Below are 19,732 nucleotides of genomic sequence, written 5' to 3'. Positions count from 1 at the left end.
CCAAGACAGCAAAATCACAGACGCTTAAACTGCCGAAACTGACACAGCCAAACTGGATCCTGTCCTTGCCTGATGTCTAGACACATGTGCTTCTAACACAGATCGGCGCAGTGGTTAGCACCGCAGCCTCACAGCTCCAGGGACCCGGGTTCAATTCTGGGTACTGCCTGTGCGGAGTTTGCAAGTTCTCCCCGTGACCGCGTGGGTTTTCGCCAGGTGCTCCGGTTTCTTCCCACTGCCAAAGACTTGCAGGTGATAGGTAAATTGGCCATTGTAAATTGCCCCTAGTGTAGGTAGGGAATATGGGATTACTGTAGGGTTAGTATAAATGGGTGGTTCTTGGTCGGCACAGACTCGGTGGGCCGAAGGGCCTGTTTCAGTGCTGTATCTATAAATAAATAAATAAAAATAAATCGCTAATTAGCAATCGGGCAGGAAGTATGATTAATTTGCCCATCTTTACTCAGGGACACTGGAGCTAGTTCCGTCACTATCGGAACCTCAACTGATCAGTTAGCTCAGCACAACTTCGACTTAGATCTCCTGGAGCCCTTTCTTCGTAAGTATTTGTCAATCCCATATCATTTCAGACTGAACATGGTCCATGTCCAAAAAAGTGATGATGCAGGTCGTTGAATCGGCTGCACTTACGGTGGCCTCTAGGTGGAGTCAGTGCACTAACTTTTTTTTAAACCAATTAAAACATTTTCAGGGAAGGATGAAATAAAATGGGAAAACTGAGGGGAATCAATATTAAAATTTGCTAAATTTCCCCCTCTACAATGGTTTAGGTGAAATTACAAGTTCAAAGTTTGGGGATTTTGGGCCAAACCCCCTCATTACGACATCCTTCAAAACGAATAAACATAAAGTGAAAACAAATGAGAAGAATGTCTTCTACTACAAAATAGCAAGTATGGGAAATAGATTCCTGGCAAAAGAAGTTAATACTATTTTGATTAAGCCCTTTACTAAAATGTTTCAAAAATCTATTTCAAAATGTGTCATTATTGTAGCTGAGTCAGCTCATCTGTGGTTTCTGAGATGCACAGCTTTGAGTTATGATTTGCTTCACTCATTTTCTGGAGGGAGATTTTGTATTTTGTAATTTTGTTATTTGTCAAGATATCTATGATTAAGGCAACAAAATCTCTACATTGATCACATTTTGCAGTCATGAAAGGTATCAGTTTTTCGATAACTAATGTTGAATGGAGTTTGCTAACAGTTACCTTTTCAATGTATCTTTTTCATTATGACACTATAGTAAGACACTATTTCATGTGGTATTTTGGATGCAATGACAAGCCGAGAGGGAGTTTTATAAAATTAAGGGTTGTGATAATTTGGAAGTTATGTGATTAAGTTAAGTTACTTTGTGCATTCCATTGCCATTTTGTATCGATCATAATATGTTGTTAACCTGTTTAAAATGTGGAGTACTCTTGAGATGTACCATGCGAGGTGTCATCAGGTAGTCTGTCCTGCTTGGTGACACAAGTGTGGACCTTCTGCCATTTCTATGGAAAAGAAATGCAAATTTCATTTCCATAGAAAAGCAAAAAAAATTAAGAGGCAAAGTTTGGGATTCTTAAGGCAGTGGACAATAAAGACCAAAGGATTAGATTTTGGGAGATCAGCACAGTCTGTTTTAGGAAGAGGTGAATGTTTAAAAAAAAAAAATTCTACAGGGCCAATATCATGGAGGTTTAGAATGAGATTCAGAGTTTAAAGGATAACAAGAGATAATACAGTGCCCTTCAGCTCATAATGGTTTGTGTGCTCTGGGGTCCATGAATATGAATGTAACTTTTTAGGATTCAGTGGGGTGTTTTGTAATAAATTAATATTCTATAGTTTTATTCAATTACCTTTAGGGTTGAGGACAAATTTTAGAGTTGTGATTTTTGTAGAGCTTCTACTTGTTGGTTACAGTTGAACACTGTGCACAATGTGTTTGAATGGATTTTTGCAGTGATGGGCTTAATGGACCAAATGACCTGTTCTGATATCGAATATCAAAAATATAAAAGGCTGCAGTTGCATCCTGCAGCTTTATCCAAAATGTTTTACATTGCAGGGAACAGTAACAAATTGGTACATAGATTTCTTTTTTTTAATCTTGATTAGAATTTGATACGATGTCAAAAGGGGAGAAACTGTATGATCTATCTGGATGGATGACCATGGTCGGAATGGTTGCTGTCATCTTTGTTTATTTTGTGGTCTTAAGTGGCTCTGTTGATTCTTTGATTTATACCAGGATATCTCAACTACAATGTGAACATGGACTTTAGAGATTATATCTGTTCAGTAAGATGTGCAGCTGTAAAATCTGGTGAATTTACTTTAAAAATGTTAAATTGTTTGGATTATCGGTTTGTAGATAATTCTTGCTTGTGTTTTGTTTATTTTTATATTCTTTCACAAATAGTGTTGTGTGCAGTTCAACCAGTTTTGAACATAAAAGACGCTATAATATAAAAGGCAGAAGTTGTGATGTCACCATCTTACCACATGTCTGCTAGTACTTTACCAGGTTGGTTCCGGAAGCTTTTAGAGGTTCAAAGTTGCTTCAGTTTTTTTTTTATTTGCTCCTAGCACATGAGTTATACTGGCAAGGGGTTCCCCAACCTTCGTCACCCAGAGTTCTTTAGGGGTCAGTCGCATAGTGTGGGACAGGAATCATCTGTAAGCCAGGTGCGTTGAGAGATTTCCTTCATTGAAGGACATTAGTAAACCAGTTGAGTTTTTGCAACAATCTGGAATTGTCTGGTCTGTTCCACAAATGAACAGATTTATTGAATTGTGGGATTTGAAATCACAACCTCTGAATTAGTAGTCCAATACTATAACCACTAAACTTCAGTTCCTATTGGACTTACTGACTAATCAGCCAGGGTTACTGCTTGCATCTGTGGATTCCTGCTGTAAAGTGTCTGGACAGGCTCAAGTTTGGCTGTGAAGCTTCCCCTTGTTAGAATAACCTCTATATTGACTGAAAATGCAATGGTATTTGGTATATCCAAATAGTTCAAGAAAATTGGGTAAGTAATTCAGCTGGTTTATTGCTAATTCCAATACTGTGCTATAAAAGCAGTGTTTAAGCATGGAAACTAATAGAATTACTTAAATAATTGTACTCTGAGTATTTGCAATCAAACTGGTTTGGATTGACAGCGTTACTTTTTGTGTATACAACGCAAGTCTGATTAATTTAGATTAGCTTATTCTGTGCTTTAAGATCTTTACAATTTAAGGAGCATTGCCTGCTGTAGAATGAGTGAGAATGCTGACACATGAAAAGATTGATGCACCCATGAATTTGCAAACTAAAAGCCACTGAGGCCTGATTCATTGACCATATTACTGGATATCCATGGCTCTGGGAAGCAGTGTTCTAATGTTTTACTCATTGATTTTGTTTACTTGTATTCTTTCATCAATAGGATTGTGTGCAGTTAAACCAGTACAAGTTAAAAGATGAAATTGGAAAGGTGAGCATCAAGAAAACAGTTGTGTGTGTACAAAATAATTATAAAACAATTTTTACTTTGAAAATCTGTTCTTAAATACTCTTAACCATGCTTTTATGCTGTTGTCTTTGTAGCTCTACTTTGACACTGATAATTAGAAATGTATAGTAAATTTTTTTGCAGATGATCTGTGCTAGAAAAAAAGTTAAGATAGTATATTCAACCATGCAATAGCAACCCCCCCCCCCCCCCCCCCCCCATATCTAGGAAAGCTTTACTGGCGAAAGCAAAAGTGTATTTGAAAATTGAACTTCCCAGCAATGGCTCTCTCTCCCTCCTGTCTAGCCTCTGCGTGAACCCTCTCTACAGCGATGCAGCTGGAATAAACAATTTCATGGATTGCGGGGGTGGGTTGCACTGCCCTGTGACTGGCAGACCACCGTGCCATCCCTACAGAGTTGCTTACATTTAAAAATAAAGATGTTAGATCTGTGCTAGTATTTTTTTCTTACTAACATTTACATTTGTTGACTTTAATATCCATGTGATGAATAATTTATGCAGTAGTCATCAATTAATTCTAGTGTTCTACTAATGTAACCTCCACATCTGTTTCCGAAAGTATGAGTTTTACATGTGCTTTGTGAAGCATTTGGAAATTCACTGTATGGTTCTAATTGATGAATTGTACCATATAATTGTCGTCTGAAAATATGTTCTTTTGTGCAGGGTTCCTATGGAGTTGTCAAACTGGCATACAATGAAGATGATAACACCTACTATGTATGTGCTGAATAAATCAAACATTCCTCCTTTCGGGTGTTATAAACCAAGAAGACCTGTTAAATTATTAATATTTTGTGTTCATGCAAAAAAAAGTAAATTCAATTTTCATTTAAAAAAAAAAGAGCAACTTGAGATTATTTGCAGATCCTGAAAAACATTTCTGACCTACCAAACTGCTGTTCAGCTTAAGTACTAAGTATTCATTAATTAATCCCAAGCTATGATTGAATTGTATGCAGAACTATGAAACATTACTTTTTATTGACAATTGAATTCAGCAGCTCTCCATTATGGTACAGTATTCCAAATATCACTTGCAGTGTGATTTTATTTAAACCAGATATTCCACTTACATTTGATGATAAAGTATCAATGCTCTTGTATAGTTGCATAAGTAAAGCTATAGTGATATTTTATAGGCAGAAATACTTTTATTTCTGGCCGAAAATATTCAAACCCTACAAAGTAGTGTTTCTCCAGCTGAAGTTTTTAATTTAATATTCTGCACTTTGCATTTTAATGTGCACTATTACATTCTCAATATGATTTTGCCAAAAGTTAATCTGATCCCACATTGAACTGGATTTTCATACCACCAATGTCTATGCAGCCAATTGAACACAGGATAACCCAACTGAAATTGAACTTCTGTTCTTATTTTCCATGATATAATAATTTTGTTTGTTGTCTGATCCACTAAATATTACATTTTTCCCAATGTTTTCTGAATTTTAAGGTTACTAATTTTTGTCTTGTTTTGTTAGACTATAGTTTAATCATTTTATGAATTAATGAGCTTCGTAGATATTTAAATTTTCTTGCTAGGCAATGAAAGTCCTTTCCAAAAAGAAGCTAATGAGACAAGCTGGATTTCCACGTAAGTACCCTACAGTTTTTAAATGTACTAATTACAATTACAATTTGGAAGTGGGCCATTTGGCCCAACCAGTACATAATGATTTTCATGCTCTATACGAGCAGTAGTTCTAATTCCATGTGCTCGCCCTTTTGTCACATCCCTTTAGCCTTTCAAACACAGCCTCACTACCCTGTGTGGAAAATTTCTCCTGCTCTCGGCCCTAAATTTCTTATGTTTAATTTTGAATCTGCATTCTCTCATTCTAAACCCTTCAACCACTGGAAACAGTCTGTTACTGCCTACTCTGGCTGATCCCCTCATAATTTTAAATACCTTCAGCGAATCAAATATCATTTTTCAGTTGACAAACAAAGTTGAAGCTCAGTGTGGTGTGCTCTTGTAGAGGCAAGAACACTATTCTCCTAGTTTCCTACAGGAAGAGTTCTTAAACTCAGCCATGCAGTCTTCAGGATTTGCCAAAAAGTGGAGATGAATTTCCTCAGATGGAAGAAAGGAAAATCTTTGTTGTAGATGAAGAGGTAGAAACCCCAGGGTAGGGGCAGGGAGAAGGGGGAACAGATTATATGACTGATACTTTCAGTGAGGAAAACTGCCTGGGAAAAGGCAACATGTAAAAATGGCTAAACTCAGCTACATTGTGATTTCCAGCCTTAAGGAAGGGAAGAAAATTTATTGATGGTGTTACATAACGCAAAAGGGGTAATTCTGCGCTCGTAGTACAATTTGGGAAATCATGAGGATGCAGCCTGAAATTTCCCAAGATGCCTCGTTTGCAGGTGCTGCTCCTGCTGGCAGCTGTGGATTACAAAATCGCACCTGTTGTTTCACATTAATGTGTATTATCATCTCACTCATTCCAACCCTCAGAAATACGTTTCCTATTATTAGATTGAAAAATATCATGCTTTCCCCGGTATAATATTTGTACTAGCATTGGACTCTTCAGATGAACAACAAATATAACTTTTTTTAGACGTTAGCATTTATTTCACGCTGTAAACAAAATTGTGAGGAAGAGGTGAAAGATATGTGGCCACCAAGCAGATACTGATCCTTTTCTTTTATCTAGGTCGTCCCCCACCTCGAGGTACCAAAGCAGTTCCACAAATCTCTGCACAGCCTAAAGGGCCTTTGGATAGTGTGTACCAAGAAATTGCCATTTTGAAGAAGTTGGATCATCCAAATGTTGTCAAACTAGTTGAAGTACGTTTTACTTTTCCTCTCTCCGTTACTCAACAAGTACTGGTAGAAGTATGTTTATGTGGAGGAGGCAAATTGAGTTATCAGATTTTCCATCTGCATCCATGTATGTGTGAACATAACTTGTAATCTTAGGCATTTTAAAAATTCTGTATCAGATTTTAATCAAATCTCATTAATGTTTAGTGGTTCCTTTTTAAAAAGTGAGAATTTCTGAGAACCATCTTTGTCATGTTCCTGTCTATGTAAGCAGTAATGTTTTGCTTCAGTCATTTAAGAATCTCTTTATTACATTTCAACAGACTTGTTAAGTTGCTGTTTATTATCAGCCTCTGGGTACTGTTTGAGAATCAGTTGCAGAGTATCATCGGTGTATGCAACTATGTACCACATATTTCCACTTCCAAAAAGTAGTAAAAAAGGGGTAGAATGTTGGCAAGCACTAATGAGTTTTTTTTCCGAAGAAGGATCACTGACCCGAAACGTTAATTCTGCTTCTCTCTCCACAGATACTGCCAGATCTGCTGAGTATTTCCAGCATTTCTTGTTTTTGTTTCAGATTTCCAGCATCCGCAGTATTTTGCTTTTATATTATTATTAATTAGGTTTTTTTGCCTGTTTTTAGCACTGATGTCGGGATTCCTGCTCCTCCAAAAGAATAGATGCATGAAGATTTGCATAAATAAACATACTTTTTTCTAGTTATGGTTTTGTGAAGGTCAACTCAAAAATGGAATATTTTACTGTAGCTGAGACCTAGAGTTGATGAAGTTATTGAAGAAGAATTTGAACTAACAAGGATGCAAATTTTTTTTGTCAGAGCGTGAATATAGAAACATTAGCAGGTGTATCACATTGAAGCCGTAGTAGGAAAGGATGGCTGTTAACACAGGGCATAGGAAGCAACCTGCAAAAAGATCAGATGGTACTGTATAAGGAAATAAACACACTTGCCTATTTGCATTTTGCATCATCACTGTGCTATAATATATTTGTGCACAATCATCTTTCATGAACACGTTGACATAATATACTTCATAAATCAGAGTATCTGAATAATATGATGCAAATGATAAATTCTGTGTTCCTTCCATCTCGATAGCCCTGCCTTTTAAGTTTTCCCTTCAGAAAAAGTCTACAGTAGCTTGCTCATAAAAAGTGAATATGCTCATATCTTAAAGTTCATGACTTGTTTCCACCATTATATGCAAGTTCAGTTTAAGATTGAGAGCAGTAGGGAATGAGACATAGTGACTTGGTCCATGGAAGTGTCTTCATTTAGCGCATTCTCTTTCCGATCATGGCATGTATAATGTAATTTGCATAATTGTTTTTATTCATTCATGGGATGAGGGCGTCGCTGGCCAGGCCAGCATTTATTGCCCATCCCTAATTGCCCTTGAGAAGGTGGTGATGAGCTCCCTTCTTGAATCGCTGCAGTCCATGTGGGGTAGGTACACCCACAGTGCTGTTAGGAAGAGAGTTCCAGGATTTTGACCCAACGACAGTGAAGGAGTGGCGATACAGTTCCAAGTCAGGATGGTGTGTGACTTGGAGGTGTTGTTCCCATGCATTTGCTGCCCTTGTCCTTCTAGATGGTAGAGGTCGCGGGTTTGGAAGGTGCTGTCTAAGGAGCCTTGGTGCCATTTTTACTTCCAACTTACTTGCTATATTCTTGGTAACGTTTCTCTAGTATAGTGTCATTACTCTGTTCTTACATATTTCTTTAACACTTACTTTGATTACTTTATATTTGTATCCAGTGCAATATTCATGCTTTTCCCATGTTTACTTCTTTAAGTCATACAGTTTCTTCAGATTTCCCACTTGGTCTGCAACGTCATTAGCAACACATGGATTCTTTCTATTCTTTCTGTGATATAATGGCACACTTGATACTTCCATCACAAATTTTGGGGCCATTTTTCCTACCAGAAATGGCTCATAATAACATCCAGGGCCAGCATGCTGAAGTATACTTTCTGAATTAGGTGTTGTCGTTAGCATTCTCCACAACTAAATTAAACATTGTGACACATTAGTAGGTGGCTTTTTAGCTGCTTTAGAAATGCTACAAAGGGCAAACATGTGGACGTTGGTTAAGGACAAGATTGGGCTTGACTATGTAATGCACAGCCCCACCACCCCCTTGCTCTTACTCCCACTCCCTGGTACTCACAGATGTGTTAATATTCACCGTTGAAGTTCACGCCTGAAGAGCAGCCTTCTGTGCAAGGTGCTAGAGGATGGATCAACAAATATGCAACCACTTCATATTAAAGATCATTGATTCAGGAGTGGAGGCACCAAAACAAAATGATTATTACAGATGTCATGGTTGACCACTATTTTTTCATTCCTGGGAATGAAATTGCTTTCCCAGAAATCATGGATTTAAAAAACATATGTTCCTCTAATTTAGTTACCATGTTGTAGATTATGAAGAACCACAAGCAATTTTCCCTTTTATTTTGAAGAGGAAAATATGGCCCCATTTGAATTCTGGTCATAAAATAACAAGCTTCGAAGACAAAGCCTCAGAAGCAACAGTCGTGCTTGACCTTGTCTTTACTTTTAATCATTGTGGCCCATTCAAGTTGGCACTGTGGGACCTACTTGTCTATATGTTCAAGAAATAATGTGTATCAACTATTCTAGTTAATGACAGCTCCTACTTTGTTTCCTTCTTTATTTTTCTTTCTTTCTTTCTCTCTCTCTAGTCACCTTCAGATTCAGGATTCCTTTTTTTTGGCTGCTTAGTATTCTGCTTTACATTAAAATAGGCTCTTGAGTCTGTCTTATTTTTGTTTTATGTTCCCACATCTTTTCTGTTCAGTTTACTGTCCGTCATTCACAAGTTCCCAGTTTGCAAGACAATGTACTGGGAAAAAAAACTGAAGTTATTTAACAAACTATGTAGCCTGAGGTAAATAACATTTCTTGGTTTGTGATCTCCACATTTGTTTAGTTCACAAGTTACTTGGGTTGATGGTCATCTCTATTATGTTCATCTCTCTCTGTTTTTGGGTGTAACATAGAATATATGGTGCAGAACAGGCAATTTGGCCTAATCAGTCCATGCTGGCATTTATGCTCCTTCATTTTCTTATCTAACTCTATTAGTTTAGTTTAGAGATACAGCACTGAAACAGGCCCTTCGGCCCACCGAGTCTGCGCCGACCATCAACCACCCATTTATACTAATCCTACACTAATTCCATATTCCTACCACATCCCCACCTGTCCCTATATTTCCCTAACACCTACCTATACTAGGGGCAATTTATAATGGCCAATTTACCTATCAACCTGCAAGTCTTTGGCATGTGGGAGGAAACCCACGCAGACACACAGGGAGAACTTGCAAACTCCACACAGGCAGTACCCAGAATTGAACCCGGGTCGCTGGAGCTATGAGGCTGCGGTGCTAACCACTGCGCCGCCCAAATTAGCATAACCGTCTATTCTCTTTTCCTTCATGGTTATCCAGCCTCCCCTTAAATGCATCTATACTATTTGCCTCAACCACTCCTTGTGGTAGCAAGTTCCACATTCTCACCACTCTCTGGGTAAAGAAATTACTTCTGAATTTCCTATTTAACAATGCCCCAATTAGTGGAAAATCAATTACATCTGCCTCTTTTGCACCCTGATCAAGTATCTGGATGGTCTGAAGCTTCAGTCTGAATCAGCTGGGAGGTTCATTAAAATATGTATATTGGGACATAAGATGTCTCGCAAACACAATATCCTGGCTGGTGGGTATGATGGACACTAAGTCCAAACTACACTCAAAAAATCTGGCATCCACTATTGCTAGGAGCAATTGCAGGCAGGAGATCATTCAAAACCGAAAGTAAGTTAAAAGTATTGAAATAGCTAATGATGAAGTTGAGAGAGACCTAGCACAGAGTAGAAGACAACATATCAATAGAATGTTGAGCTGAATTATTCTATTATAGAATGTTGGCCAGAGTAGAATCATGATTACAGTGTATTTCTCTGGTCAGACTACATACACCTTGAATACTGTGTCCAGTTCTGATTCCCTAGACTGAAGAAAAATATTGAAGGATTGGAGAGAGTGCTGAAAAAAGCCACAAGGCTGATTCCTGGTGCTAAGGGGCGACCTGGACATCTGTGAATAAGGTGATCCCTGGTGATCCTGTTGGTGGTCTTCTCTTTAAACTTCAACTTTCAAAACAGGTTCAAGTCCTCGCAGCCTTTTGCTGTATATCTTAGAGCAGGTGTTCCCCTCTCTCTCTCCCTTGAGGCTGCCACCCCTGATTGTCTTCTTTCTTACAGCCTGTCTGCCTTCAGAAAATCTGTTAAATTTTTCTGGAATCACAAGTCAATAACCTATTTTCCTTTTCCAATATGCAAAGTCAATGGGCTGGATTTTAAAGCCCCTCCGCTGTCGGGAACGTTGGTAGGGGGGCAATGAAGATCAGTGCGGTGGAGGCCCGCCACTGACCTCAACGACAAGCCCCGTGCCGGTCTCAGTGGTGGCAGCCCCACCGCTTGGCATCAGGATCCCCATTTTAAATATGTAAACTAATTTACCTACCTGATTTATTGAGGGTCCCGGCGGCTCCTTGATCGTTGCACTGATCCACATTCGGGCCGCCGACAATGCCGCTCCTTCGAATCTCCATTCGGGGAAACATGGCGTGACGCCTGTGGGGACGGGGGAGGAGGATTTTTTCTCTTTGCGAGAATGGGGTGACATGGCTGCGGATTGGTCCGGGGCGGGTGATGGGAAGGGGTAAAGGGCAAAGGTGCTGAATTTTGAGGGGGACGGTCAAATTGCTAATAAACAAATTCTGGGGTGGAAAAGGGCAGCAATGTTTTGAAATGCCATTGGTTGTGTGGAGGCATGGGTGGGGGGGGGAATAAATTTATGAAATTTTAATTATTTTTTTTTGGTTGTTGAACTGACCTGGCCCTTTAGTTTTAAAATCTCTAGTAAGGGCTGTAAGCCTTTTAAAAATGGTGACGGCACCTGCCCATTGGCGCGGACGCTGTCGCCTGCGACGGGGCTCGCTCACCCTCTCCACGTGATTGCGGGGGATGGGTGTCGCAGCCATGCAAATGGGCCGCCGCATTTGAAATCACGACGGTGCCTGTGCGGGCAGGGTGCATTTTTGTTTTACGTCCGCCACCTACTTTGGCAGCAGACTCTTAGAATCCAGCCCCACAACTCTGGCTTCAGCAGCGCCACCCAGGCTTTTCATTGTTGTTAGGAGCTGCCATACACATATAAATCCTCAGAATCACTGACTCCTTGTTTACGATCAGAAAGTCTGGGTGGGCGAAGCCCAGTGTTCTTCAGGTGCTATGTGCCTGCAGTCTCTGCTTTTCGGAAAAGTCTTTGATCTGTGTTCTCTGTTGTCCAGGTAACTAAGATTTCTGTCTTATCTGTAAGTAGAGTTGATGTGAGTTCACCTGATTTCTCTGACTCCCACTTAAACTTTTAAAAAGCACAGTTTTTAAAACTTAATTATGTTACAAAGTCCAGCATACATAACAATATGGAAAAGATAAATCGAGGACAAGGGGTTGCAGGTTCAAATTAGTAAAGGGAACATTTAAGATAGATATCAGCACGTTTTTCACACAAAGAATGATCAGTACATGGAATGGAACTCTTGATAGTGGAGATGAAAACCCTAGATTTAGTTCAGATCCAATTGGATGCAGCAACTTGGAGATTTTAGGCTCTTTCTGAGCAGATGAACTAAAATGGGCCAATAGTTTTCCTCATTTGTAAATATCTTCTGATCTTGTTACTTATCTTCTCATGGTCTGGCTCAGCAGAGAGGCTGATGCAGGGCTCTGGCTTTTGTTGCAAGGACACCTGCTGCTACAATGCAGCTTTTGGGTGCTACATGCAATATTTTACTAATGGCAGTAATGTTCAGATTGTCCTGAAACCTGTGTGTATTACCTTACAACCATCCTGCAATGCTAATGTACCATATCAATGAAAGTTGTGCAATAAATCATGCAATAGTTACATGTACCTACAGCATACCTGTTAAAGTCCAGGAGCATATGGCTACGGCTATATTATAAATATCAGGGCTTGGTTTCAATCTGTGAAAGTGTAATAACTTCCTCATAAAAAGCTAAACATACTTAGTAACCCCCGACATGGTGGTTCGAATACAAAGTTAAGGGGTAATTTCATACCTGGACCGATCGTGTATGCCAATGATTACGAAGTTCTGCAGCTGGTTGTGGATCAATTTTGAACTGAACAAAGGCAACAAAAGTACTAAAAATTGCTACAGAGCATACCTGGCATATTGTAATAACTTTATTACAATACATTGGGGCTGATTTTCATCTACAGGTTTAAGTCAGTTTGGTATAGTGTAGAACGAGTGCAAATAGCACTCAGTTCTCTGGTGTAAAGCTGTTTATGTAATTATTCACAGCATTGCATGCTTAAGGCAAATAACTTAATTTTAATATAGATTTTTTCAAAATAGTTATGTAAATTTCCAATTTTCTGTACATATCTAGGAGATTATATTTTGACTGAACTAAGGTTTAATTTTTGATTAACAATATAGCTTGGAGAGGGGCAATTGTTATTGGTGATTTTTTTTTTAATTTTAAAGATACTGGAGTACTTTGGTGCTTGTTCACAATAAAAATAGGTTGACATCCTTGCATTGATTTCTTCAATGTAGCCAGCAGGGCAGAGTTACAGTAGCCCTTTTTGATCTAACGGAAATAATAAAATGTTTTGAAACATCTCAGTGGGAACAAGTAACTTGATATGAAATTTAAATATTCATTTTCTACAATGAGTAGGATGCACCAGTGTTCAGCTAAACTGGTAGATAAAGCACCCAGGGTCATGGAATGTTCCATATTTAGAACAAGAAAACTCATCAGGATTGACCTACCACATGCTGCAAAATGCCTTCTGTATCACTTGATTCTGAGTGCCATTGATATGAGCCATGGAAAAGATTGTGACCCAACAAGCCCATCCTGAGAATTAAAGAAGTTTCTTTGAAGATAGGAACAAAGCAGAAATGAAGAACAAACGAAAGCAGAAATACAATACAAATGAAAACAGAAACTGCAGTTTAAAACTGCCGTAACACACAAACTAAATGCCACATTGCACAGCCTCCTTTGGTCCAAATTTTTCTTCAGTAAAATTCAGTACTTGTTTAGTTTCTGGACGGTTCTATTTTCTAAAAATATACTTAAGATATTTTTCAGTTTCTTAATTGCTTTCTGTGGTCATGTAGTGGTTATATTACTGCACTTACAATTCTGAGAATATGAGTTCAAATTCTGTTCTGGTGGTTTGAGAATTAAATATTTTTTTTAAATCTGGAAATGAAATAAAAACTGGTATCGGTAAAAGTGATTATGAAATTGTTAGATTGTTGTAAAACTGCAACATAGGGTAACATAAATAACTAGTAATGCAGCAAAGCAAGGAACAATGTAAGGTAGAACATCTAGATTGGAAGAGCACTAATTTCAATACGATGAGAAGGGATCTAGCCAGGGTAAAATAGAACCAAAGACTGACAGGAAAAACTGTAATGGAACAATAGGTTATCTTTAAGGAAGAGATGCTTCAGGTACAGGCTAGGTACATTCCAAGAAGGGCGAAAGGTAAGGGAACCTAAAATGGGGCTCCTTGAATGATGAGGGAGATGGAGATTATGATGAAACAAAAAAAGAGGGTGTATGATGCATGTCAGATGAATTCTTCACGTGAGATCCAGGTCAGTCACGATAGGTTGAGAGGGGAGGTGAAGAGGAAAATAAGACTGGCAAAGAGAGACTATGAGAATAGAATGGCAGTCAACATAAAAGGGAGCCCAAAAATCTTCTAATCGCATGTAAATAGCATGTAGATAATAAGAGGTGGAGTGGGGCCTATTAGGGACAAAGAGGGCAATATATGCTTAGAGGCACAGGGCAAGGCTATAATACTTAATGAGTACTTTGTAACAGTGTTTACTAAGGAAGAGGAATATGACAAAATATCAGTAGAAGCAGAGGGAGTAAGAGTCATTGGATAAGGTAAAGATTGAGGGATGAGGTACTGGAGATGTGGCTATGCCTAGTGTAGATAAGTCACCTGGTCTGGATGGCTTGTATCCCAAGTTGCTAAAAGGACATGGGGGTAGAGATAGAGGAAGGACTTGCCATAATCTTCCAATCTTCCCTACAATTGGGGTTGTACCAGAGGATTGGAGAGTGGCAAATGTGACACCGTTATTCAAGAAAGGGTGTAAGAAAAGTCCGAGCAACTACAGGCCAGTTAGTTTAACATCAGTGGTTGGTAAGATTTTAGAAACAATGATCTGGGGAAAAAATCACCAAGCACTTGGAGAGGTTTGAGTTAATTGAGGAGAGCCAGCACGGATTTATAAAGGGCAGATCATGCTTGACTGATCTAATTGAATTTTTTGATGAAGTAACAGAGAAGGTTGATGAAGGGAATGTGGTGGATGTTTATATGGATTTTAAGAAAGCATTTGATAAAGTACCACATAAAAGACAAAATTGAGACTCATTGAATAGGAGGGTCAGTGTCAGCTTGGATAAAAATTGGCTTAAGGACAGAAAACAGTGAGTCATGGTAAATAGTTTTTCAGACTGGAGGATGGTAGACAGCGGTGTTCCCCAAGGGTCAGTGCTGGGACCACTGCTTTTGTTGCTACATATAAATGACATGGATCTTGGAATACGGAGTAGTATTTCAAAATCTGCCAATGATACCAAACTTGGAGGTGTGGCAAACAATGAGGATAAGAATCACCTGCAACAGGACATAGATAGGTTAGCAGAATGGGCAGACAAGTGGCGGATGGAATTTAATACAAAGAAGTGTGAGGTGATGCATTTTGGCAGAAGGGATAGGGTGAGGCCATTTAGATTTAATGGCACAATTTGAAAGAATGTGCAGGAGCAGAGGGACCTTGGAGTGCATGTACATCGATCTTTGACGATGGCAGGACATATTGAGAGAGCGATTAACAAAGCATATGGGATCCTGGGCTTCATAAATAGAGGTACTTGCCTTCCTAAATGCAGGTACAGCAAGCGATTAGGCAAATGGCATTTTGGCCTTTATTGCAAGGGGATTGGAGTACAGCAATAAAGTATTGCTACAATTGTACAGGGTTTTGGTGAGACCACATCTGGAGTACTGTCCACATTTAAGAAAGGATATACTTGCATTAGAGCAAAGGTTCACTAGACTGGTCCCTAGGTTGAGGGGGTTGTCCTATGATGAGAGGCTAAGTAAATTGGGCCTGTATTCTCTGGAGTTTAGAAGAATGAGTGGTGATCTCATTGAAACACATCGGGATGCATTTTACGCCGCCCCAGCAGGTCGGATGGTGGCGTAAAATTGAGCAGGAGGCTCTGGGAGGCCTACCCGCCCCACTTCCACCTCTGGCCAAGTTTACAGCATCGGGCGGGGGCTGGGAGACAGCCTGCCCGCCCGAGGTCAATCAAGGCCCTTAAGTGGCCACTTAAGGGTACTCGCCCGCCTCCATGGGTATTTTACCCGTGGCAAGTGGGCGTGCTGGGGACATGGACTCCGGGACCCAAGATGCTCCCCTCCCCCCAAACGACCACTCCAGCCTCACCAAGGAAGGACTGATCCCCCTGGTGAGGCATGCCCCTACTTACCTTCCCTCCTGGATCCATGGCTTCGGCTGGGCTGCAGTCCCCCAGTGGCCACCGCTCCCGATGGCGCTGCAGGGACTATGAGCTGCCGGCCCCCTGATTGGCCGGCAGCTCACTGAAGCGAGACCGCCTCCCTCAAGCAGGTGGAAGTCCCGCCTCGGGGCAATTAAAGCCCGGGGATCTGCAAAATGTGGGACGGATCCCCAGGCTAGGCGGAAGTGGGTTTGCCACCGACTTTCACGCCGGTGGCGAATTCCCGTCCCCCTAAGGTAAAATCTAGCCCTAAGATTCTAAAGGGGTTGGATAGGGTAGACACTGAGGGATTATTTCCGCTGGTCAGGGAATCTAAAACACGGGAGCACAGTCTCAGGATAAGGGGTCCATCATTTAGGACTGAGATGAGGAGAAATTACTTCACTCAAAGGGTTGTGAATCTTTGGAATTCTCTACCCAGAGGGTTGTGGATGTTCCATCGTTGAATACATTTAAGGCTGGGATAGACGGCTTTTTGGTGTCTCGGAATCGAGGGATATGACAAGCAAGTGGGAAAGTGGAGTTGAATCCTAAGATCAGCCATGATCGTTTTGAATGGCGGAGCAGGCTCGATGGGCCATATGGTCTACTCCTCCTATTTCTTGTGTTCATTGAGTACAAAAGCTGGGAAGTTATGCTGAACCTTTATAAAGCTCTGGGTGGGCCCCAACTAGAGTATTCCGTCTAGAAACAATAATTCGGGACCAAATTAATAGTCACATGAACAGATACGGGTTAATTAAAGAAAGCCAGTACGGATTCGTTAAGGGAAAATCATTCTTAACTAACTTGCTGGAGTTTTTTGAAGAGGTAACAGAGAGGGTTGATGAGGGCAATGCTGTTGATGTGATGTACATGAACTTCCAAAAGGTATTTGATACAGTGCCACACAACAGACTTGTGAGTAAAATTATAGCTCATAAAATAAAAGGGACAGTAGCAACATGGATATGAAATTGACTGAGTGACGGGAAACAGAGTAGTGGTTAATGGGTCCTCCATCATGTATTTCTTTTCCTGATTTATGTTCCTTGTTAAAGTGTAAACGTGTTTCTAAGATGTCACTCTTTGTTTATTTTCACAGGTGCTCGATGACCCTAGTGAGGACCATCTGTACATGGGTATGTTCCAATATTTCTTTGTCATACTACATAATTTGAATGATATACCACATGTAGCCCAAACTGAAAAAGCATATGTCTCCTGTGTTAACAATAAAGAAATGAATTTTAACCAGCATTTCGGTTAGAAATGAAATTATTTTAAATCAGATTTTTACCCTGTGTCAAGTTCTTTTATAATAGTGTTTGGCAACTTGAGCTATTTATTATTTCATTTTAGAGTGCAATGCCAGCCTGTGATTTTAGTATATAAATGTTGATACAAGTTGGCGCCACTTTCTCCTAAGACGTATAGTAACAGTTTCAACAAAGTTAATTAATGAACTGGGTGCTTTTTTCCATCAAATCTTCCATGGTATGCTTAACTTGTTTTATTTTCTGTCCATATGTAGAACAGACAAGTATGAACAATTAAAATAAACTCTTCTAAAAGATTTCTATAGAGCTGGTTCAGTAGTTTAAGAATATTTTTATAATTAATGTCACTATTCACTAGTTGGAATTTAGGACAGGATAGAATACAGTTGATATTCCATGCATAATTTCAGTCAGTACTTAATGCCAGGACATTATCAGAATGATAAATTTAGGCTGCTTTTTGCAGTTAACATATGCCATTTATGAAATCTTTTGAGTTCCACTGCCAATTAGTGCTACACATGTTCTGCATTTTAAAAGAAAATGGTACCCCTGAGAATTTTGAAATGACAATTCGATCAGATCATGATTGTAATAATCTGCATTGCTCAACTTTATGAAATCAGAAAAGAAAAACCAGGAAGGTTGCTTCATTTTTGGAGAGCATTTCAGAAAAAATCTAGTCTCCTTTTATGGAATATATTTAAACTAGAAATTGAGTATTGCGGAAAAAGTGACATGTTGTCTAAGCTTTTCATCTTGCACTCATCAGGACAGACGCAAGAATGCCAAATTTCAAAGGAAGCAGCAATTTATACTGCAGGAGAAAAGGGTGCTGATTGGTTGGCAAGTTAACACTAGTCAAGGCGTGCCATGGAGAATGCACCGGGGAACTATTGTCCCCCGCACTTTAATTCAAAAAAGGCACAATGCCTGGACATGTTCCTTTTGCCTGCAGAGAAGCTACATATATACATACACAGGGACCTGTCCTCTGTAGGCAAAAGGAACATGCCCAGGCATTGCACATTTTTTGAATAAACAAAAGCGTGGGGACAATAGTTCTCTGGTGCATTCTCCATAGCAACGCCTCAACCAATCAACACCCTCTTCTCATGCACTATAAATTGTTGCTCCCTTTGAAATTTGGCATTCTTGCATCTGTCCTGATGAGTGCAAGATGAAAAGCCTTGACAATACTCAAGTTCTGTACTACCAAGCGACGAGAGTAAACTAGAAATAACCTGAGCAAGATGATTAAGAATTATTGAGGAGTTTAGTCTCGGCGAGAAAAGTGTACGTTGTTTGAAATTTTTAATAAGATGTGCACCCAGTTTAATTAATTTAATTTTAAACCTATTTCACACCAATTATGCAGGGCAGAGTGCACCAGGCAGTGGGGAATGGGGAAACATCAGGTCTCCACCCGGTATGTACTTGATGTGCATTTTCTGGGTCATCGCCGGGATGGTCAGAAAATTTCCCCCTAAAACAGGCAAGAGCAACTAAATGCTATGAAAATGACCCATGAGTGGCATCATAACACCTCCCACTTTGAACTAAATAGTGGGGGAGAGGGATGAAGCGAGGGAAGATGTGATAAATTAGAGTGAGGACAAGGCAAGAGAGTGAGGTAGCAAAATAAGGGAATTGATAATCTGAGTGTGGCAGGAAGGGACAGAGCATACAAACTTAAGAGTGCACTAGCAGATATGGCTAGAGGTTGCAAATATAATTAAAAGACAGAATTAAAGGCACTCTGTCTGAATGCACACAGCATTTGTAACAAGGTTGATGAATTGACGACACAAATAGAAGTAAACATGTATGATCTAATTGTCATTACAGAGCCATGGCTTCAGGGTGACCAAGGCTGGGAATTGAATGTCGAAGAGTATTCGACATTTAGGAAGGATAGGAAAAAAGGAAAAGGAGATGGGATAACGCTGTTAATAAAGGATGAGATCAATACTTTACTGAGAGGATCTCAGATAGGAAGATAAAGATGTAGAATCAGTTTGGGTGGAGCTAAAAAAACAGCAAGGGGCAGCAAAAGTTGGTATGAGTTGTATATAGGCCACCAAACAGTAGTGGTAATGTAGGGCATGGTATAAATCAGGAAATTAAAGGTGCTAGTATCAAGGGTAATACAGTGATCGGGGGATTTCAACCTACATATAGACTGTGTAAACCTGATTGCTCTAATGCTGTGGAGGACGAATTCCAGGAATGTATACAAGATTGTTTTCTAGCTCATATATTGAAGAACCAACGAGAGAATGGGCTATTTTAGATCTAGCATTGTGCAATGAGAAAGGGCTAGCTAATAATCTCATAAAGGAGCCTCTGGGGAAGAGTGACCATAATATGATAGAATTTTACTTTAAGTTTGAAAGTGATGTAGTTAGTTCAATCCGAAA

The 19,732-nt window shown here is 39.6% G+C and overlaps 1 protein-coding gene across 5 annotated transcripts in view; it reads left to right on the top strand.

Moving 5' to 3' along the window:
* LOC137382698 (calcium/calmodulin-dependent protein kinase kinase 2-like) overlaps positions 1-19,732 on the top strand; it is a 134,828-nt gene that overhangs the window by 69,367 nt on the left and 45,729 nt on the right. For 4 of the 5 annotated variants that reach the window (XR_010977261.1, XR_010977262.1, XM_068054988.1 and 1 more), the window contains exons 3-7: positions 3,450-3,497; positions 4,206-4,259; positions 5,088-5,139; positions 6,212-6,345; positions 17,138-17,174. Coding sequence is in view for 3 of the 5 variants with exons in the window: in XM_068054988.1 (XP_067911089.1) it covers positions 3,450-3,497; positions 4,206-4,259; positions 5,088-5,139; positions 6,212-6,345; positions 17,138-17,174 (325 nt within the window). In the remaining 2 variants the exon portion in view is untranslated. Of the gene's footprint in view, positions 1-2,601; positions 2,701-3,449; positions 3,498-4,205; positions 4,260-5,087; positions 5,140-6,211; positions 6,346-17,137; positions 17,175-19,732 lie in introns of those variants that run through there. The other variant, XM_068054989.1, reaches the window with a different exon arrangement.

The sequence above is a fragment of the Heterodontus francisci genome, chromosome 23 (assembly GCF_036365525.1).
Source record: "Heterodontus francisci isolate sHetFra1 chromosome 23, sHetFra1.hap1, whole genome shotgun sequence".
In the NCBI taxonomy this organism is placed as follows: domain Eukaryota; kingdom Metazoa; phylum Chordata; class Chondrichthyes; order Heterodontiformes; family Heterodontidae; genus Heterodontus; species Heterodontus francisci.
Note: the sequence above shows the minus strand (reverse complement) of the source record. Positions and strands in the feature narration are given on the sequence as shown.